Source organism: Dreissena polymorpha, chromosome 11 (genome assembly GCF_020536995.1).
Source record: "Dreissena polymorpha isolate Duluth1 chromosome 11, UMN_Dpol_1.0, whole genome shotgun sequence".
Classification (NCBI taxonomy): Eukaryota; Metazoa; Mollusca; class Bivalvia; order Myida; family Dreissenidae; genus Dreissena; species Dreissena polymorpha.
The window spans coordinates 58,433,386-58,456,780 of NC_068365.1; the positions used below are offsets into that span (position 1 = coordinate 58,433,386).

At 35.5% G+C, this 23,395-nt stretch overlaps 2 protein-coding genes across 2 annotated transcripts in view; one reads left to right on the forward strand and one right to left on the reverse strand.

The window, feature by feature from the left end:
* Positions 1 to 292: 292 nt before the first annotated feature.
* The window catches only part of LOC127850281 (vacuolar protein sorting-associated protein VTA1 homolog), a 77,890-nt gene continuing 54,787 nt past the window's right edge, over positions 293 to 23,395 (reverse strand). The window contains exons 2-8 of the mRNA XM_052383199.1: positions 9,194 to 9,333; positions 8,120 to 8,214; positions 4,412 to 4,536; positions 3,620 to 3,695; positions 2,671 to 2,794; positions 1,516 to 1,800; positions 293 to 627 (exon numbers count right to left, since the gene is read on the reverse strand). Coding sequence (XP_052239159.1) covers positions 479 to 627; positions 1,516 to 1,800; positions 2,671 to 2,794; positions 3,620 to 3,695; positions 4,412 to 4,536; positions 8,120 to 8,214; positions 9,194 to 9,302 — 963 coding nt within the window. The 5' untranslated portion in view covers positions 9,303 to 9,333 and the 3' untranslated portion in view covers positions 293 to 478. The remainder of the gene's footprint in view (positions 628 to 1,515; positions 1,801 to 2,670; positions 2,795 to 3,619; positions 3,696 to 4,411; positions 4,537 to 8,119; positions 8,215 to 9,193; positions 9,334 to 23,395) is intronic.
* Positions 12,262 to 21,614, forward strand: LOC127850279 (betaine--homocysteine S-methyltransferase 1-like). The gene is made up of 7 exons (XM_052383193.1): positions 12,262 to 12,437; positions 16,390 to 16,580; positions 16,871 to 17,065; positions 19,945 to 20,056; positions 20,193 to 20,371; positions 20,608 to 20,689; positions 21,145 to 21,614. The coding sequence occupies exons 1-7, from the start codon at positions 12,431 to 12,433 to the stop codon at positions 21,426 to 21,428; spliced, it is 1,050 nt and encodes a 349-aa protein (XP_052239153.1). The 5' UTR covers positions 12,262 to 12,430; the 3' UTR covers positions 21,429 to 21,614.

Here is a 23,395-nt window from a genome sequence, read left to right on the forward strand (position 1 = left end):
CTAAACGCAAAGTGTGACGGAAAGACGGACAGACATACGGACGCACAGACGGACTGACAGACGGACGCACAGACGGACAGTCCGATCACTATACGCCCCCTTTTCTTCAAAAGGCGGCATAAAAATTTGACCAATTTGATTAATGTTCGATTTCAACGCTGCATACATTATTGCAAGAAATGTTATGTTAGAAGTTTTATAAAGCTACGCTGAATAAAAACGTAAATATATTGAGATAAGAATACATCAACAATTTTATACATAACAACCATATGAGTAACACTCACATATATACATAAATACATATTTATTTATTTTTGTTTTTAATTTTATTAATACATGAATCATTTCTCAGAACCTATATAAAAATACATCACACTAAAAAAACAAAAATAAATACACAAAACATCACAATTTTAACCTGTCCAAGATCATGTTTTTGATCAACTTATTTAATGACACCATTAAATCACAGTCCCTATGTCTCTTTCCCAGTTGTCAGAAGATTCAGAGCCTTGGTAAGATTGTCTATGGCAGTGTTCGCGTCCTCGTACTGTAACGCGCTGCTGGCAAATTTGCACAGTTTCATGGCTCTTTGATACTCCTGGGTCCCTAATTGCACACCCCCTAGAAACAGGGATCAGTAAGCATAAGCAGAGAACAACAATTTTTTAAATATCATTATTCAAGTACTGGGCCCTGACCTATCAAAGTACTTATGGCACGTCTCAGTTACGACTGAATTATGATCTTACAGCAATCAGACATGTATGATCAGTATGTTCTTATTGAAAGGAAATTAACATAATTACTAAAAAATAAAAAAAAACAAGTTGTTGCTTAGTTATTAAACTTCTTCTCAAATTGCATCGTTACTTAAATTTGTCATAAAATGTTTAGAGATTAATAAGATGGGCTCCTGGTAGTTAAATGTCTGATAGTACAGGGCGTAATTTAAAAGTAATCATATGTTGAAAAAGAGAAGGGAAAATTGAAGGAACTTTTATACTTTTGACAAACTTCACTTAGACTGTAATATTAAGGTTTAAATAATTACAGTAAGATTATAGGAAACACTAGTTTTAAAATATTGCCACTTCTAATATTCCTTTCATTCCAAAAAAATTATCATCTACTCATTAAGGTTATGCAACTGTAAAATTGAAAGTGATATCAGCTCATTAGATAAGGAGAAGTTAAAACCATAAGCTTCAGACATCTTTATATCACATACAGGGGTATGGGGTAAAACCACAAAGAGCCATCATTTTTCAGATTATTGTCACATCCATAATTCTTTTTTTTACAATCATCTACACCTTAACATCATTAAACTGTGAAAACATAAGTGTGATCCTTCCAGTAATCAAAGAGGAGTTAGAAACACAAGCTTTGGGACATATGGGTAGACATTAGGGCAGACAAAAAGAAATGTAAAATGCCCCTCACCCCCACTTTGTGGGCAAATTAATATGGTATACTTTTAACTATTATTCCATAAAATACTAAGCAAACCTGTTGGTTTTGGTGGCTTCCAAGCTGTAGCAGCAGGCAAGGGCTGGGAGGGCAGAGCCTTGGCCCCGTGATTGGGCTCCTGTGGGGTGGTGGGTGGGGCATGGGCTCCAATTGGGGGTCCCCCAGGGATGTGACTGTTTGGTGTGGGCAGATTGTGGTTGCTGCCTGTGGGGCTTGGTATATAGGGGCCGGTCTGGGGAATGTAACCACCAGATGACGGTCCTGGATTTTGGTGTTGTTCGAAGCCTATCGCTCCTCCACTGGCTTCAACGCCACTGTCACCAACTTTAGGGTGGTAAATAGAAAAATAAAATAATACATTATTATACCTGTGTAGCTCACATTCAAATAAAATTGTGTATTTTGCATAAAACAAAATAGCAATATAGAAATAATTTTTATTATACAAAATCACCATATTCATTAGCAATATTAGCAATTTTAGACATGATCATATTTTATCAAAAATTGCCTGGCTTGGTACAAATACTACTTTTATGTATTATATGGCATTATGAATGTGCAGTGAATAAAATCCAAACAAACAATAATTTTGCTGTATTTAAAATTCATGAAAAAAATTACATCAAACTTTTAATGATTTGCTTGTTTTTACTCTATGTTGACCAAAAAAGTAATTTCATTAGGACTCTAAGTTCAAGGTCAAGGTAACAGGAGTCAAACTTTTTGTGTGTATGGAATGGCCTTGTCCATATACACATGCATACCAAATATGAAGGTTATATCTCAAGGGACATAAAAGTTATGAGCATTTTTTTAAACCTAAACACAATAGTGTGACGGAAGGACAGACAGACAGACGGACAATGCGATCACTATATGCCCACCTTCAGGGGCATAAAAATGATATTTAAATTCTAAACTTTGTATCTTATTGTACATGGTATTGTAAAATGAAGTGTATATTGTTTTGTAAATTGTTTCGCATTGTATTGTATATTGTATTACATATTGTACTTCATTTGTATTGCAGTGTTGTTGGATTTTATTGCATTGAATTAAATTGAGCCACGCTCTGTGAAAAATTGGGCTTAATGGATGTGTGTAAAATTAAGACGGAAAGAGTCATCCCTTATAAGCCTATGCAGACTGTATTACGCGCAGTTTTTCAATAAATTGTACTAAATCACCTACAGTTAAAGCCCCCCTCTTCCCCGTCCTCTCCACCCAGCGGGCCAGGTTCAGGGGTTTCCCCATTCTTTAAACATCGATGAATATATGCTGCTTTCCACTTGGCATATTTGCGATTCTTTTCAATCTGTATAAAACCATATAAGAGAGATAGGAAAATGTTACATGTACATATATTTAGATTACCAAATGACAGTTACAGGTTTTTTTTCTCCACTTTTTGGGAAGATAGCCCATGGCTTTGGAATTGGGAATTTTATCGGCATTTTCATGAAATTGGGAAAATAAATTCATTAGCCTTTTTTTCCACACGAAAAGTCCACTAATTAGGGAAATACTAAATTTGATTTAACTCTTTACAATCATTCAAATTAAAAGAAAAAAAATCATATAAAACTTTGTTAGATGTAATTGAATTAAAATTGAGATAAAATACACATAAGACTATTTTGTAAAAAAAAATATTATTTTTTTTTTTTTTTTTTGAAATTGGGAATTTTTTGCCACATTTTGGGAAAAAAGTATACTTTTTGGGATTGGGAACATAGCCGAATTTCGGCTATAAAATCGGGCCAAAAAAACCCTGAGTTATTACATCATTTTCACGGTTGTTTAACCAAAAACAAAACTTTAAACTTTATGACAAAACTGAATGTACATTGCAATATTTGAGAAAAGAGTCAACAAGACAGTTTAGAATTTATTGTTTATTTCAGTATGTCACATTATTCTCTATAATGGTTTGATGCTCTTAAAATTTTACTAAACAACAAGCTACAAAATGAGTACTTGTTATTAAAAATTGCGAACATTTTTTACAAACCGGTGAGAACAGTGATGAAAGGCAAATATTTCCAGTGATACATGTAGCTTTTATCTCAAATGGAGACAAAATACTTTAACAGAACTTCTTTTTACGTTAAATTTAATAATCTTTAATAACAAAACTTACATCTTCACTGAGCTCCCCAAAGACAGAAAGGGTGTCAAAAAGCATGCCAGCTGTGTAGAAAGATTTCACTACATTCCTGTAAAAATAAGGTATAAACATGAATTCACATGTGATCACAAAACTCAACAAACAGACTTACAACATTACCAAATCATTCTTGAACATTTTAGTGTAGACAAATACAAAAAAATAGTAGATAAAGACAAACAGTAAACAGTAGTTAAACAAACCAATAAACACAACCCAATATTTAGAGAAGAAAAAAATCAGATTCTTGAAAAATACAGTTCTCATTTTAATTGCAAAATGTTCGTCAAATCAAGCTTGATAGTTTTCAATTTATAGTGCGTAGAGGCCAATAAACAAATAATTTTTAATTCATATCGATGGAGTTTAAAATTCTATAAACAAAAGTTTAAATCAATATTTATTATCCAAAAAATAATGATAAATCAGAAAGGCTATAAACAATATGTACCAACATTTAAAATTTGTGTTAATAGTACTATACATATCATCACAAAAAAATAGAATTACACAAAGTGAAGTGAAAAAGGCTTTTGCAACCATCATAAAACCAGAACAGCCTGCGAGTAACTAGTTCAAGTTTTATGCTGTTTGCTGCTCATCAGTATCTAAGGGTTAGAAATGAAGCCTTTAAAACTTGAATGCAGTAAGAAAGGTCTTTAATTAAATATAACTTTCTAACTTCTAACTTCTAAGGGACCACAAAGGGTCAAAATAAGTGGTAAAGGGTTAACTCATAATGTGTAATGTAGACACGGGACAAACTTGTTAAATCTCGAAGCTCTGTCTTCATTATCAGCATAGAGGAAGACCTTCAAGGCATAGCTTTCCATGTGAGCCTGGCCAACCACTTCATTGTGAATCGCCTCGTTGTTTACTTCCTTCTTCACCTAGCAACCAAAAATCATATGCCCGATTGTTTTCAATTTCTGCGGTTTTCTTGATGTTGATTGTCTGTGTGTTGTTGTTGTTGTTATGTGTTGTTGACTTTTGTGTTTCTTTTTTTTTTTTGGAACAAATTTATGCAATTTCACTATTATCTGTATTATTTTCATGAAGATTCACCACACAAGAAAATGTTGTTTTTTTCTTATTTTCTCAACTTCAAGGCTGCTTCTCACAGAAAGAATTAAAATAAAAATATATTCAGATACAAATAAAACAGTGAAACTGATGGATGCTCCTGAAATGATGCTTTGGCGATATATGGGTCAATTGTGCAGGAAAAAAAGGTGATCTTGAGAAAATCTATTATTAGCCTCTGTGACCTTGACCTATACCCCAGTGACCTCAAACCTCATCAAAAGGTAGAGGTCCATGCAAGGTACCTACATGCCAAATATGTAAGAGATAGGTAAAATATTTAAGGTGCAATGAGAATGTAAAAGAAGTGTGGCGGAAAAAAATCTATTATTAGCCTCTGTGACCTTGACCCCAGTGACCTCAAACCTCATCAAAAGGTAGAGGTCCATGCCAGGTACCTACATGCCAAATATGTAAGAGAACTGTAAAATATTGAAGGCGCTGTGAGAAACTGTATCAAAGTATGAGAAACTGTAAGAAAAGTGTGAAGGAAAAAATCTATTATTAGCCTCTGTGACCTTGACCTTGACCCCAGTGACCTCAAACTTCATCAAATGGTAGGGGTCCATGCAAGGTACCTACATGCCAAATATGTAAGAGATCGGTGAAATATTGAAGGCGCTATGAGAAACTGTAACAAAAGTATAAGAAACTGTAAGAAAAGTGTGAAGGAAATAATCTATTATTAGCCTCGATGACCTTGACCTTGACCCCAGTGACCTCAAACTTCATCAAAAGGTAGAGGTCCATGCAAGGTACCTACATGCCAAATATGTAAGAGATCGGTAAAATATTGAAGGCGCTATGAGAAACTGTAACAAAAGTGTGACGGAAAAAATATATTATTAGACTCGGTGACCTTGACCGCAGTGACCTCAAACCTCGTCAAAAGGTAGATGTCCATGCAAGGTACCTTCATGCCAAATATGTAAGAGATCGGTAAAATATTGAAGGCGCTGTGAGAAACTGTATGAAAAAGTGACGAAAAAATCTGAGATAACAAGATATTATTGGGACAAATCTTCTGACCAAGTTTCATGAAGATCGGAAAATAAATGTGGCCTCTAGAGTGTTAACAAGGTTTTACTATAGCCATATAAGGAAAAATGCCCCGCCCCCTGGCAGCCATGTTTTTCAACCAACCAACATCATTTTTGAACTCATCCAAGATATTATCGGGATGAATCTTCTGACCAAGTTTCATTTAGATTGGACAGTAAATGTGGCCTCTAGAGTGTTGTCAAGATTTTACTATAGCCATATAAGGAAAAATGCCCCGCCCCTTGGAAGCCATTTTTTTCAAGCAAACATAATTATTTTCGAACTAATCCAAGATACCATTGAGACCAATTTTCTGACCAAATTTCATGAAGATTGGACAATAAATGTGGCCTCTAGAGTGTTAACAAGGTTTTACTATAGCCATATATAGCCATATAAGGAAAAATGCCCCGCCCCTGGTGGCCATGTTTTTAAAGCAAGCTGCAACCAAAACCATTTTCAAACTCATCCAAGATATCATTGGGACAAATCTTCTGACCAAGTTTCATGATGATCGGAAAATAAATGTGACCTGTAGAGTGTTAACAAGGTTTTACTATAGCCATATAAGGAAAATAGCCCCGCCCCAGTGGTGGCCATGTTTTTCAACCAACCGGCATCATTTTTGAACTCATCCAAGATATTATTGGGATGAATCTTCTGACTGAGTTTCATGAAGATTGGACTATAAATGTGGCCTCTAGAGTGTTAACAAGATTTTACTATAGCCTTATAAAGCCATATAAGGAAAAATGCCCCGCCCCTTGGCGGCCATGTTATTCAAGCAAACGTAACCATTTTCGAACTCATATAAGATATCATTACGACAAATCTTCTGACCAAATTTCATCAAGATTGGACAATAAATGTGGCCTCTAGAGTGTTAACAAGGTTTTACTATAGCCATATAAGGAAAAATGTCCCGCCCCCTGGCGGCCATGTTTTTCAACCAACAGGCATCATTTTCGAACACGTCCAAGATATTATTGGGATGAATCTTCTGACCAAGTTTCATGAAGATTGGACAATAAATGTGGCCTCTAGAGTGTTAACAAGATTTTACTATAGCCATATAAGGAAAAATGCCCGCCCCTTGGCAGCCATGTTTTTTTAGCAAAGGTTACCATTTTAAAACTCATCAAAGATATCAGTGGGACAAATTTTCTGAGCAAGTTTCATGAAGATCGGAAAATACATGTGGCCTCTAGAGTGTTAACAAGGTTTTACTATAGCCATATAAGGAAAAATGCCCCTCCCCCTGGTGGCCATGTTTTTCAACCAACCGGCATCATTTTCGAACTAGTCCAAGATATTATTGGGATGAATATTCTGACCAAGTTTCATGAAGATCAGACAATAAATGTGGCCTCTAGAGTGTTAACAAGATTTTACTATAGCCATATATAGCCATATACGGAAAAATGCCCCGCCCCTTGGCAGACATGTTTTTCCAGCAAACGTAACCATTTTCGAACTCATCCAAGATATCATTGAAACCAATCTTCTGACTAAATTTCATGAAGATTGGACAATAAAAGTGGCCTCTATAGAGAGTGAACAAGGCAAATGTTGACGTCGCACAACGGACAACGCACGACGCACAGCAGACGACGCACAAAAGGCGATCACAAAAGCTCACCATGAGCACGTTGTGCTCAGGTAAGCTAAAAACGTGACGGAAGTAAGGACAAACTGGCAACTATATATGCTTCCCATATATATATATATATATATATATGTATATATTTGGGGAGCATAAAAATATTAAAATACAACTTTTTAAATAAGCACTCACAAACGCAATTGCTATATTGTGAAGTAAGACATTCCAACAAAAGGTCAAAAACAAAACTACTGACAGGGCTCAACATTAACAGTTGTCCTAATGCCCCTGGCAAGTAAAAGTTGTCACTAGAATATAAAGTAACTTGCCAGGACTCTGAGTCCGGGCAACATACTTTATATTCTAGTTGTGCGCCCGGGCAAGTGCAAAAAAGAACAAAGCATTTAATTTAGACTTTAATTAGACTCTAATTGCTTTACCTGTAATCATTTTGTTAAATGTGCAAAAATAAAAAAGGTTTTGTGGTGTATCATTTTGATTGATTCTTTATTAAAAAATATGAGGTTAACAGTTAATGCGATATTTCATGTTTAAGCAAATGGATTTACATTCAGGGCAAGTAGTTTTTCTAAGTACTTGCACGGCAGGGCAAGTTGGTTTTTAGGTTAATGTTGAGCCCTGTACTGATGAAGGCAATGGCTGAAATATGTGTAGTATTTCAATAATTTAAATAAACAGTAAACACCAACCTTATCAAACAATAAAACTAGCGTAGAAACATTTACCTTCTCTAAATAATCCATCAAAGCTACATAAAACATTCGACATTCTGGCGACTTTTTGTCAATTTCCATTCCACTTTGTAGTGCATACAGTCTACCTAGAAAACCAATAAAAGACAATCAACATCAATTTAACAAAGAACAAAATCCAAGTATTGTGCAAGTAAGCCAAGAGATGAGGTCAATATTTTACTGCTTTTTTATTATTTGCTATATATTTTTAGATTAGAAACAAAAATTATTAAATCAATAAATGTGATGTGACATGAAGTGTATCCGAAAATTTGTCTACTGCTTAGACCCACAAAAAAAGGCATGTCGTCAATCAAGCTTCTAAGTATTCTCGTACAAAACCAATGATCAACAATTTATGAAAGATTTAATCAATCATTTAATACACATTTACTAAGAAGTTAAGTAGCCTAAAAACTTTGGTAGTTATGCTAAACATTGTGTTTAAACTTTTATAATGAAAAATACACAAAATTGAATAATTAAGCCTACAACTATAATGAACCTTAGAATCAATAACAAGTTACTGTGTGAACCTTTAATATTTTTAAATTCAAAAATTATATTTAGCTATGGAATTGAGTGATATCATCATCATTCATCTGCAAGTGTCAAAACTGACAGAACACTTGATTTAATTGCAAAGTCAACGTGTAAATGATAAGTATCTTTGTGCAGAGTTAAAAAAATAAAAATGTTAGATCAATTGACACATTAGGAAGTTTTTCCATAAATTTTTGACCTAACGTATATCATCAATTGAAGAAGTAGCTTAATATTGGTTATACCAAAACATGTTTATCTATGCCTATTGTTTCAACAATATAATTGGTCATTGGCATTTAAGATGTTCCAGCAAATATATCGCCCTTCGCATTTTAACTCTCATTTGTTTAACTAGCACACTATTATGCTTTTGGCTTATATAAACCAAACAAAACAACTATTTTAAAACGGGTTGTTCACATTAATGTACGATATCATGACTATTAGTCATTGTATCCGAAAATATCAATATCCGATATTACGACAATTACGAAAACAACTACTTAATTTCAGGCTTACAATAATACGAAACCACCGGATCCCTCTTGTCATGTTCTGTCGCAGTCTTCAGGTAATGCTGAATTTGTTTTAATTGCTGTGGAAGCGGAGGAAGCCCCGCACCAGACATGATTTATGAAATTTTGCAATGTTTTCGTTTTCTCGTGATTGTACTACACCGTACATTGTAATTCAAGGTTACATTACATCGATTTTGTTCGCAATTTGTCACACTCCACTGTGAAAGGGACTAGGTAAAATCGAGTAATAGCTGGGGCATCTCCTTAGAAAAATCTGAGTTTTACATAATTAATAATGGCAAATATAAACGACTAGAACAAGCTATGTATCAAAAGAAAATAGTTCAAATTTGTCGAGCATTATGTGAACAAAATCATTTTATAATTTAATACCTGTATATTTGACACCTTGAATGTTTACTTCGTCTTGTTGACCATACTATTGTGGTTATTCTTGTATGTATATAGGTTGGATATTTTCTAGTTTCTTCTAAGAAATATCTGAATTTTACATTATTAATAATTGCATTAAAAAATAAAACTAGCTATGTTTAAAAAGAAAATAGTTCAAATATCACGTGCATTATGAGAAAAAATCATTTTATAATTTGGGGCCTGTATATTGTGTACTTGTTGAACGTTATAATAACATTTCGCTTATTCATTATGTTTATTTGTTAGATTATGTTTATTACAAAGCATGCACGTGCAGCTGGTCATAGCGATGTCCACGATCAAGTTGTCTTAAATCATGAGATCGATTCCTACTTGGGGTTTTCTTTTTTATTGGGACAAATATCCTTATTTTCTTGGCTCAAGTTTCTCATTTTGTATTGTTCAATTAATACTCATGTGGTTTAAAAAATCCCGTTCCATATGTGCAGTTATGATAGGTTACATTTATAATGTAATTGTTTCTCAAGCAAATGGATAACGAAAATAAGGATCTTAATTTAAATCATATGACATCTGCAACTAAATTAGTTCACCGTCATGCAAACATATATTTCCTAGTAGAGTTGTTCTCCCGTGCTTATATATCGACTAATTTAATGAAACAGGGGTTATGTGGATGCATATAAACAGGTTTTACTTTTAATTAAAGGCGCTGAACCAAAATGGACAATAACGGAAACATTAATGCGTTACCGGTTAATACGCGAAATCATCGGATCATATCGTTATATAAACATTGTAAAATGCGGGACATTTCGAGTATTCCTAGTGAAAATGTCAACAAAACCACGCAAGTAAGCCAAATAGTGTTGTTCACGGAACAAAATGGTATATCAGCTAATGTTAAACGCCAATGTGACAATAAAACAGTGTATCAGTACGAATGGAAAAAAGAACCACAAAAAAATAGGCAACTACAAAAACGTGAGCATTTTTGTTTAAAAAGCGTCGCATATTGATTTCATCGGATAACAGATTAAACGATGACTACTTGCACAGGATAAAGTCAAGTTATACAGCACGGAATAATACACGAAAACAAATGATATGTATTAAGATTTAAACCTGTTTTTTTTAATATGCTTTCTGCTTAAAATTGCATATCGTGTGTGCAAACGTTTAACACGGTAGTTGAAGTTGATGCACAAGTGCATATTATGTGTCTGTTCGCATTGTATCTTTTTACATTTACTCTGTTTTGTTGAATTTTCTTTCAAATAGGACTTGTGCCAACTAAAAGATAGATTATGAAGATTTTTTTCGGAAAGCCTGATATGACATTAACGATGGTATATTGTATGTGCGTGCGTCCGATCGACCTTGCCCCACCTAGGCGCCTTGGATATTGTAATTCATCATGCATTTTTTTTAAGCTCACCTTGTAAGGAAAGCTTACCTTTTAAGAAAGTCTTGCAGGTATTGCACAATAGGTAGAAAATCACTCATGAAATGTCATTTGAAAAGTACCTGTCTTGTATTTAACTTACACTTACCTGCAAGTTCTTGACATTAAACTTTTATTCTTAGGCGATGATTAAATTGTTGTATTATGTTTGGGTGTTGTATTTTTTTCTTTTCAGAAAAAAAGAAAGCTGATTCACTTTTTAAAGCGTGCAAAGCGACAACTAAAGTCTGAACGGTCTGAAGTTAGTAAACCGCATAAAGTCGCAAGGTACTGTTTGCCAATACGCTAATACCACAATTTTGATTGATCGAAGATTGAAGCATCCGATTTCTCATCTTGGCCTAACAAAGCATCAAATAAAAAATTAAATATAAAAACATTCATATGTTTGTCATAAATATTGTTGATGAAAAATGTCCCTTTACAAGAACATGCTTTCTAAAACAGAATTAAAAAAGAACCAATTTAATGTGTTATCTTTACAACCAAGTTTCAATAATCTATTTCAGAGCAGAGTAAAAACAATCATCCTGTCAGATAAAATGCTCATTGCCGACGGTGAGGAATACATTTAACATACATAATATATACATTTGATGAGCATGCAACCAGTTTTAGTGGTTGTAGTGGTTGAATGGTAAATATATTATATATGTTGTGACCATTTGTTCTTGATCTAAAATCTAGACATTCTTTCAGTTTTTACCATATCAGTAACATTGAATGTATACCTTAACCGTACTCAATTCTAATATTTTCGTCAATTATTCGGTACATTATTTAAATAATTATCCAGGCGAGATCCATCAATTGACAGATACAATATTTGTTTTTATACAAACTAAACTGTTCTACATTATGACAATCACTTCCCAAGAATTATGTTACATTCAACAGGAATCTGGCTCAAAGGTATGATGATCTGTATTTTACTATCGTTTCCACAAATTTAGTGCATGAACGGTTGGCACGTGTAGATTTCCACAACGGATTGACGTTTTTTCTCTGATTACGAGCCTCAAATGTTCTGAATGAATGCCCTAGTAGTTCATTGGAATTATGTTTGGGTGAACATGCAAACTTTAACACATGATTGATAAACTTACAGAACTCACCTAAACGTGTTCTTATATGATCCAGTGCCGTTAAGAGCATTTGCCAATAACGCAATTAATTCCGGTATTGTCCGTTTCGGTTAGGCGCCGTGTAAGTTATCTAAACAAACAAGACCATCTATCCGCCCTATTTTGTGAACTTCGTGTTAAATTGAGTTTCCCCTAATGTAGAGCACGATAAAACCCTTTCAATAGAGTACTGGGTCAACTCAGCAATATCTTCGCCTAAACTGTCGTCTGCGCTACATTTAAGGAGTGAATAATGAACGGTAAGATGCTTGTATTGTTTTAAGCAAATGTAGTTTCATCGTACGGTTTTGATACTAAAAGGTGTCGGCGCATCCTGGCACTTTTTTGAATTAAAAAAAAATAAGTGTAATTATTAACAACACTGTAATATTTAGAATAGTGATAAATAATGATAATAACAGCAAAAAACGTTGATTAAAAAAGTTTAAAAGCCTCGTGAATCGAACCCGGAACCTCAAGATGCAAAAGCGTCATTATTACATCTGCACCACATGGTCATTTTTAATTGCGGTTAGGTATAAGCACTGGTATCTAGTGTTGACTTTAAATCAAATTATCGTAGTTTTACGCACATATTCGGAGACCGTTCGAGGTGACGGGGATGTTCGCGATAAGGCGATAGTACACTAAGTTTATTAGAGGGTAATACCTTTAACGGGTTTTCGTCGTAGCATTCTTAACCAGGTTTTTGCATTAATTTACCTTTACAAAGAGCCGACAAAATGTTTGAGAAACATTTTCCGCCAGTAGTCCCGAATGAATAACTGGAACTTTCGCATTTGTGAATAATAACTTAAAGGGACCTTTTCACGTTTTGGTAAATTGACAAAATTATTTAAAACAAGAAATATCTTTAAAAAAGATATACGGCGTAAATAGTTTAATGAATGAGATCAAGGATAGCGAATGTCTTTTTCTGTGCAGTTCTTTGCTGCATCACACGCAGTACGGGATGTTACGGGGAGTTTTCGCGGCTTATTTTACATTATAACATATTGCTGGTCATAAACCTATAGATACAAAACAGAAAACCAAAAGAAGAATGGAAGTGAAATTTAAACATATGAGTCAACCGGCCACACGAGAAGTATCCGTATTTATAGGCGCGTTCTTCGAACAAACCTGTTTTAGTGGTTTGTCGGGCATTGCTATTTGATTCGATTATTAACAGTATCAATTATCATCGTGCAAATGCTTAAAGTGATATTATTGGCATTTTGCACTGTTGAATTGAGCTGAAAATAATTAACAGGTCAAAATAGTTAGTTAAAATGTGGTTACTGATTAATTATCTGCAACTCACCTTGCTACCAGTTGTTTATAAAAATATATTTTATATTCGATATTCTTACGTGACCCACCCAGTCCTGTAAGCTGACATGATCCGTAAAACAATTTCGTGTCTTTGTGTCGTATGAACAAATTTGCACTAAAACTAAATTTAGGTTCAACTCTAAACGCATGATCAGTTGTCAAACGAAAGTACGGTTGATATTCAAATGCATTATTTTTCTCTTTCTGGTATATTGTTTTAGTATGATGATGCTGCATTAATTAATATAAGTGTATATGAAGTAGAAACATCAAAAATAATCAACGGTTGCGATAGACACCTATAAACTGTTACATGCTCATAATATCACTTTAGTACATTAGGCAATATGGACTAATAATTATTGTTAAATTTATCAACAATAATATTTATCATTGTATTGTTGAAAACACATTAAGAATCTATTATTTACATACCATAATTATATTGCTGAATATCTTCATTTAACATATTTCTGGTCTAAAGAAAATTCCAGGTCACCTAGTTCACGGATAGCGTCTTTATTATATAACGATTATTTTACTGGCCGCCAACTCCGGTGATGACCTGTATAAAAACTCTGAATGTCCGCGAATTGACCCGATATACCTCGCGGGTTGAAATGCAATGCTTTAAAGTGAGGCCTCGCTTCCATTGCTCTTTATACTTTTACATGTTAACATGTTGACAGGAATAAGGAAGTAAGTACTAAACATGAGAACATAGCCTTTTAAGTATAAACGCTCTTGCGCTGGTAATACTCTGAAAAAAAAGTGGTACGCACAAACTGTATTGATGTCGAGAATTGAGTGTAAAACTGTTCTATCTATTAAGCCTTTTCATTCGAGATAAAATTGTTTCATACAGTAAAACAGTGTTACAAAGACGCGGATATGTTTCCAATGTTCTGGTGGTATACTCAAATCAGCCAATGGAATAAATTAAGTGTATTCATTCGTACCTAGCCGCGGGAAATTTTATTGGAATTTTATTGGACACTTACAAAGGTCAGGCTAAGGTGAAAAGCTGGCTTAAGACAGCTTACGCCGAACAAATTCTCGTTGTAGTTATATATTTGTGAGGAAACAGTTGTACTGAACATTTACCATGCTTTAGAATATAGATAATATGCATTTTTCAAAGATTTTAAAACCTGAAAGTTATAAAGCGTTACAACGCGAAACGATTGAATAATTTGGAGAGTTCTGTTTTTGTCGTTATATTCTGTGACACTACGAGGATTGCTTCTTAAAGGATAAAATACACCACTCTTTGAATGAGCACGGATGGCCGAATGGTCTAAGCGTTAGACTTTTACTGGGGTCAGTGGTTCGAGCCTAATTGAGGGTTCCTTTTTTCTTTCTTTAATTCTATTTTTGTTTTTTACTAGAACTTTTTAGATCCAATGTTTACATTTATTAATATAAGCATTTGATGGCAAACTTCAAGACATGACAAAATATGTGAAAAGGTCCCTTTAACTAAGAAAACTAGACAATGTTCTATTGTCTTTAAAAAGTGTTCAATTATAATATGAAAAACTGGTTTGAAATCTTTATTGTGTAGTGTAGCATAAAGATGCACGCCATTTAGAAATCCACCGTACTTCTGTAGATTTGTTCTAACGACGGATAAACACATGTTAGGTTCTGCTTCATGTAAGAGTAAGCGGGATTATAATAACTCACGGTAATAATGTCGAAATGTCAACATCGGAGCCTAATTAAGGTGTACTGTCAGTTCGCAAAAACATATTCAGGTCTTCAAAGCAATGTATTTACATCCATATTTGAATGAAGGCAAAATGCGATATAAAGACCATATACAGATGTATTATGTTGATTAGCACGATGTCATATATGAATACTTGTGGAGTCGCTGAACCAATTCTTATTATTATCTGGAGTGCTCAACGCATTTTACAAACAATCTTTTTTCCCCAAGCTTGTTTTCAAAAATTGTAGTATTTGTTGTGCGTTTCCATTCTCGGATTAAAGGGGCCTTTTCACGTTTGGGTAAATTGACGAAATTGAAAAAAGTTGTGTCAGATTCGCAAATTTTCGTTTAAGTTATGATATTTGTAAGGAAACAGTTATACTGAACATTTATCATGCTCTAAAATAGCCATTATATGCATCTTTTGACGATTTAAAAACCCGAAAATTATAAAGCGTTGCAACGCGAAACGAATTAATAATTTGGTGAGATCTGTTGTCGTCGTTATATTTTGTAAAACTACGAGGATTGCTTATATAAAGTATAAAATACATCTAGTATGTTATTCGGAAGAATGGCCGAGTGGTCTAAGTGGTAGACTTTTTACTCCAGGACTCAATGGGTCAGTGGTTCGAGCCCTGCGGAGGGTTACCTTTTGTTTGTTTTTTTTTTAAATTTTATTCTTGATTTTTTACTGGAGCTTTTTTTGTATCCAATGTTTACATTTATCAATATTAAGCATTTAATGACATACTTCAAAACATGCCAAAATCTGTGAAAAGGCCCCTTTAAGATTGTAAACGAATCTCTTACCCGCTGAATAATATACGGATGTAATGGCATATTATCGGGCTAAGAATTGTACAGAAAAGCATACGCGACATTGGCACAATTCTTTGTTTTTATTGACGATCATTTTCAACCACGAACAACAATTAACATCAATGCCGTATATCTTTAAAAAATAAACAATTATTGTTATATGTAGGTGTGCATGAGGTTGTTTATATTTCTCGCGTGACATTTTAATAATGAAGTACGTGTACAGTGTAAAACGTAACTTATTAACATCGTAACTTTTTGCGTATGAAATGGTACTCATGTGGAAACCAATTTGTGAGATAAGGGTAACAACTTAAATTGTCATTGTAAAACGGGCACAGGTCTGATAGAAGCGCTGGCTAATGGCGGGACCCTGGTGGTGGCGGAAGGATACATGTGGGAAATCGAGAGGCGCGGCTATCTTCAGCTTGGGAACTATCTACCGGAAGTCGTTCTTGATCATCCGGAAGTGATCAAGCAACTCCACGAGGAATTCGCGCATGCCGGAAGTGACGTCATCGAAGCTTTTACGGTGCGTGTCTAATCATCACCTATCAAGAAATATTATCTTTCTCAACACAATGGCATTTCAGTTGGTTTTGTTTTGAATATCGCATGCGTATTAGATTTATATCGCATTCTGTGTAATATCATCTGTTTATGATACATTGTATATAAAGAAAGAATTGAACTATATTGTGGACTTATAAGCACAACTCTCTTCTCCATCAAGACTTCAATTCCAGTTTTAAGAATGGACTAAATACTAAATCGAAGATTTTTCTTGCCAAATATGTTTAGAACGTTACATGTTAATTCCAGTACTACGCACATAGAGAGATGTTAAAGCTCCGAGGCCGGGAGGAGGATCTAGAAAAGCTCAATCGCACGGCGCTCAAGATGGCGCGAGAGGTGGCGGACAGGCACGGGAAACTCATGGCCGGTAACGTCTCCAACACGCCTCTATACGAGCCGGATGACCCGAAGACCCACGAGGTCATCTACGCCATGTTCAAGGTACCTCTCTCTAAGTACGGTATCCTAAAATTGATTTTTAGTCCCCTACCGGTTTCACCGGAGAGGACTTATGGTTTTGTCTCCGTCCGTCCGTCCGTCCGTCACACTTTTCTGGATTCTGCGATAACTTTAAAAGTTCTTAATATTTTTTCATGAAACTTGGAACATGGATAGATCATAGATGGCAATATGGACATTATGCACGTCATTTCATTTCGTTCCTACGTCAAAAAATCTGGTTGCTATGGCAACAAATAGACTAGAAATACTGCTGAAAATGGTGTTTTTTTCTGGATCCTGCGATAACTTTTAAAGTTCTTAATATTTTTTCATGAAACTTGAAACATGGATAGATGGAAATATGGACATTATGCACGTCATTTCATTTCGTTCCGACGTAAAAAATTCTGGTTGCTATGGCAACAAATAGACTAGACATACTGCTGAAAATGATGGTTTTCTGGATCCTGCGATAACTTTAAAGTTCTTAATATTTTTTCATGTAACTTGGAATATGGATAGATGGCAATATGGACATTATGCACGTCATTTCATTTCGTTCCGACGTCAAAAATTCTGGTTGCTATGGCAGCAAATAGACTAGATATACTGCTGAAAATGGTGGTTTTCTGGATCCTGCAATAACTTATAAAGTTCTTAATATTTTTTCATGAAACTTGAAACATGGATAGATGGCAATATGGACATTATGCACGTCATTTCATTTTGTTCCTAAATAAAAAAAAATGCTTGCTATGGCAACAAATATATATTTTAAAAAATCTGGAATTTCTGACAATGGTGGAGCCGGTCGGGGACTTATATTGCTTGACAATAGTCTTGTTTAAAATACTTTTTTAAGTACACAATAGCATATGAAACAACGAACTATCTCGTCAAACAGAGTCTGGCTTATTATTGCTAGAACTTATATCCTGGTAAGTACTTTAATAGCATTAGATTAAATCAAACAAATTCCGTTATAAAAACCGATTATATGGACGACATGCCGAGCGGGCGGACGGGTGATGTGCTGCCGTAAACAAGTTGCGTCAAAGTTTAAGTTTCCTTTCATTCTAGGTATAGGTCATCTACATTTGTACTAAACGAATTCAAATGGTTCCGCTCCGTTTCACGCAATGGAAGCAAGAGATAACAATCAAACTATGTAATCAATTTTACCATGTTTGCCATCTTGAATTTTATGTTAGGTCAATATTAGGCCTATGCATATACGCACAAACTGTTAAAACATTCAAAGATCCTTCAAAACTTAAAATCAGCGAATACTTCGTAAAATAATGGTAACCCATAAAAAATTCAGTATTCCTTATAGTAACAGCACAAGTTTCGACGCTAGGTCTGGTTTGGTAACATTGATTTTACGAGATGCAAAATGTTCTTGTTGTTGTTGTTAAAATATACTAGTACTCAATTTGAATTTCACGCGACGAGATCTGAACATTTACGAGCTAACGCGCGATTGGCTTCTGGCAGCGTATGAAGCATGACGTAGTTCTCATGAATAATCATTACCGGTATGTTATTACTGAGCGGAGCTCAATCGAGGGCATCATGCTCCTAGCGATTGAGAAAGCGAAAAAAAGAGAAAAGAGAGCGTGCTAAAATGAAAGAGTATGTGGGGTAACACATAACTGAATGGAACTGAGCAAAGGAATAAACGGGATTTTGCCATAAGTTTGAAGTTGCCCGTTATTTATTATATTAGCGCGCGGACCTTATAGAAAATACAGGCAAGTTCGCTACAAATTGTGCAAATTAACGCAAACCGAATTAATCCGATCCTGATTCGAGATCATCCGTAAAACGAAGCAAGATGACATCGTGAAACGATTGTTAGGTTCTAAAAAGTTGCAGAATGTATTTTAACGTTTTTATACCATTCTTGTTTAAAGGTCGTCATATTAATTGTAGTTATCATTCGTGTGGCACTTTTTGTTGTTTGAAGTCTGTACATAGCAAAATAGTATTGGGAAGTGGCTATTGGTCTTCAAGTAATTTTGTCGATTACATTCAAAGTGTTGGCTAAAGCTTATTTGTATTGTTGATTTTTGTTTAGCATAAAGTATAGTCATAATTTATATGTACAAAGACCTAAAGCGTGTGATATATTTTTTAATCCATCACATTTAAAAGCACTGACTTGTATTTATCTGGCGTCATAATTATACATTTTCTTCTTAATTTGATATCCCCAAAGAGATTACTTACGCAATAATCAATCATGGAAAAGCTCTTGTTAAAAAATACAAATATTTGCTTACTTGTTCTTGTCCGCGCAAATTTCATTTAAGCAATATTTTCCTTAACAATATCATGATCAATGGAGGAAATTTCATTTGAAGGTCACTTTCGTAAATGACCATATGCAACTTCGCATGCAGGCACAAATAGTTTATGCCATCCTTCTAATTAAAATGTTCCCCACTTTATTATGATACACAATATTTGTTCAGTCTCACCAAAATGCATACATTTTTTATATCTACATGAAACTTCTAAACTACGTCACCTACATTCACTTGTTCATGTTTTTCCTTCAGCAAAATAAAATCTCCGTGCGTTAATGATTTTACATTACAAACTAACCCGTCAATGCTTTGATTTCATACAACCAATTTGATTATCATTACTTTGACTGCATATTATTAACTCACCCGTCAATTCTTTGATTTCATATTACTATCTCGCCTGTCAATGCTTTGATTTGATAGTACAAACTCATCCGTCAATGCTTTTATTTTATCTTGTTCATTCACTTTTTATCTTCTCGCATTTCGAATTACTTTATCACCTGTCAGTGCTTTGATTTTATACGTTATACAATAGTTTAATTTTAAATACTCGTCATATTTCAGGAGCAGGTTCAATGGGCGGTGGAGGAAGGGGCGGACTTCATCATCGGAGAGACGTTCGGTGCCTACGGGGAGGCGGAAATAGCGCTCCGGGCAATCAAAGACTGGGGCAAAGGTATCACCAGAATGCAGAATGGCTTTTTGATCCGCGAGCATGTTAAACTCTGAATAATAAATCGCGTTTTAAGGTCCGCTAAAGCGATTTCTGATGCTTTGTAGACAACGTATCATAATATCAACGTCATTTCTAGGGCTTCCAGCGGTCATAACCATAGCCGCCTATGTCCCGGAGCGCACCACCGACGATGTCCCCTTACCGGAAGCTTGCAAGAAGCTACAGGACGCCGGTGCGGCGGTGGTTGGTCTTAACTGTTCCAGAGGACCGGAAACGCTCATGCCTCTGATTAGGGAGGTTAAAAAACTGTGCACGGTATGGTTTGTGTGTGAATTAATTTGTTTTCTTCATTCAATCATTTTTCAAGCTTAATGTAAATATGTGAACATTTCATGTTCTTTACATACAGTGTTCTTGGTACGGTTTAAAACGGGTGTGCGACCGACCCTCACACATCAATTGAAAAACCAAAAATAACATACATGCATAAAGAACGGATTTTTAGTGTTTTCTTAGTATGATACCAACTGCATGTTTCTTGTCCTACCCAGGTACCGATAGCTGCACTGCCGGTTGCATACAGGACAAATGCAGAGGAGAAAACATTCTTTGCATTGCGGGACCCGAAGTCAGGTATGCCATAATTATAAACCGAAATTATTTATAAATGAAACGACTAAGGTAAACGTGTTTTCTTAGCAAATTTGTATAAGTGTTAGATCGGTTAGAGCTGGTGAAGCGCAGGAGCGCAAGACTGTCAAGCAAGGTGTCTTAAGCTCAATCTGGTCATGCAGTATAACTTGTATGGAGATTGGGCATGAACAACTTTTTATGGCCAGAGTTTCCCCCTACTTTTGATGTACAAAGTTTGTGTTATTCATACTGATTTCAGTACTTTAGAAATTTTCATGATATATAAACTTGACCCTCAGTATTTTGAAAATCAGATTTAAATATTGGCAACTTTCTGTAATTCCTATCATGGATATAGCCAGGGCATTCGTCAGTCACCTGCATACGTACATTTACGAACGCCCCGTATAAATAATACAACGAAAACAATGGATTCTAGATGTTTTCTTTCCCAGGCAAGCGCGTTTATCCGGACAACCTTGACTGCGTGCGCTGCAGCCGCGAGGACGCCCGAAAGTTCGCAGAGGAGGCGCGTGCCGCGGGCGTCCAGTACATTGGCCTCTGCTGCGGGAATGCGCCGAATCTCACGCGGGAGCTCGCCGAGGTGTACCGGAAGGAGCCACCGGCGTCGCGGTTCCGGTCTCGCATGGAACTCAGTATGGTGTTTGGTGACAAGGCCAAGGAATACGGAGCCGAGATGTCCACGACGGCGAAGTGGATGACGGGCGATGGCTTATAAGTTGGCGTTGTTGTTTTTGTTATTGTTTTAAATGTGCAATTCAAAGTTGTTTACCTTTGCAGGCAATTATTTGCTACGATGCAAGATAAGACAAATTTGAAGATTTTTTGCCGTAATCCAGTTTGCGCTGTTGTTGTTTGTTATCTAAAACAGGTTTCATGCATAATAAACATAGGTAAACGTAAATGCCGCTGTTGGTTTAACCCTCTAAGAATTTTCACCATGCTCTTGTTTTGAATTTGACCTTTGAGTGTGACCTTTACGAAACGTGAAAAGGACTTGCGCGACATGCCACTTAAAAAATAAAATTGCTCGATGAATGACGAAGTGAAAGACAAGGCAACTGTATTATGACCAAATTTGACCCTTGAGACCTTGATCTTTGATGTTGGGAGACGGATGTCATATTCGATACGCCGTCTTCTCATGGTAAACATTTGTGGTGAAGTATTTAAAAATTGACCAATTAACGCCAAAGGTACAGTCTAACAAGAGGGCCATGATTGCCCTGTATCGCTCCACTGCTGAAAAAAGGCTGAAACAAATATTCTCTGCATGTGCAAATACTTAAATATAGGCCCTATTTAAGCACATGTACACTTTTGTGACCCCCTGGGCTGGGTCAAATTTAACCCCAGGGGCATAATTTGAGCAACCTTTGTAGAGGACTACTATATCTCACTACATGTACATACAAAATATGGTAGCCCTAGGTCCTAGAGTTAAGGACAAGAATATTTTTGAAAGTTTTCACAAAATAAGCAAGATATAAGCGTATACTGTATAATGTTCAATTTTGTGACCCGCGGGGTCAGGGTCAAATTTGACCCAAAGGGCATAATTTGAACAAACTTGGTAGAGGACTATAAGATGTTACTGCATACCAAATTTGGTAGCCATAGTCTGAATGGTTTTCAACAAGAAGATTTTTAAAGATTTCACAAAATAGGCGCTTTATAAGCGTTTATTCAACTTTGTGACCCCCTAGGGCAGGGTCAAAGTTGACCCTAGAGGCATTATTTGAACAAATTTGGTAGAGGTTTATTAGATGTCACTACATACCAAATTTGGTGGCCCTAGGTTCAATGGTTATGGACAAAAGTCTTTTAAAGTTTTCACAAAATAGGCCCCATATAAGCGTATGTTCAGTTGTGTGACCCCCCGGGCAGGGTCAAACTTGACCCAAGGGGCATAATTTGAACAAACTTGGAAGAGAACTATAAGATGATGTCACTACATACCAAATTTGGTAGCCCTATGCCTTATGGTTAAGGACAGAAAAATTTGTAAAGTTTTCACAAAATAGGTACTATATAAGCATATTATCGATTTTGTGGCCCCCAGGGCAGGGTCAAATTGGACTCCTTGGGCATAATTTGAATAAACTAAGTAGAGGACTATACAATGTCACTACATACCAAATTGTGTAGCCCTAGGCCTAATGGTTATGGACTAGAATTTTTTTTAAGTTTTCACAAATTAGGCATTATATAAGCATATGTTCAATTTTGTGACCCCCGGGGCAGGTTAAAATTTGACCCCAGGGATAAAATTTGAACAAATTTGGTAGAGGACTATAAGATGTCACTACATACCAAATTTGATAGCCCTAAGCCGGATGGTTATGGACAGGAAGATTTTTGAAGTTTTCACAAAATAGGCCTTATATAAGCATATGTTCAATTTCGTGACCCCCCGGGGCAGGGTCAAATTTGACCCCAGGGATAAAATTTGAACAAATTTGGTAGAGGACTATTAGATGTCACTACATACCAAATTTGATAGCCCTAGGCCCGATGGTTAAGGACAGAAAGATTTTGAAAGTTTTCACAAAATAGGCCTTATATAAGCATATGTTCTATTTTGTGATCCCCCGGGGCAGGGTCAAATTTGACCCCAGGGGCATAATTTGAACAAACTAAGAAGAGAACTATTACATGTCACTACATACCAAATTTGGTTGCCCT

Coding starts and splice junctions, on each gene's coding strand:
- LOC127850279 (XM_052383193.1), top strand. Junction 17,066..19,944: donor TCATCTACGCCATGTTCAAG/GTACCTCTCTCT, acceptor GTCATATTTCAG/GAGCAGGTTCAATGGGCGGT. Junction 20,057..20,192: donor AATCAAAGACTGGGGCAAAG/GTATCACCAGAA, acceptor CGTCATTTCTAG/GGCTTCCAGCGGTCATAACC.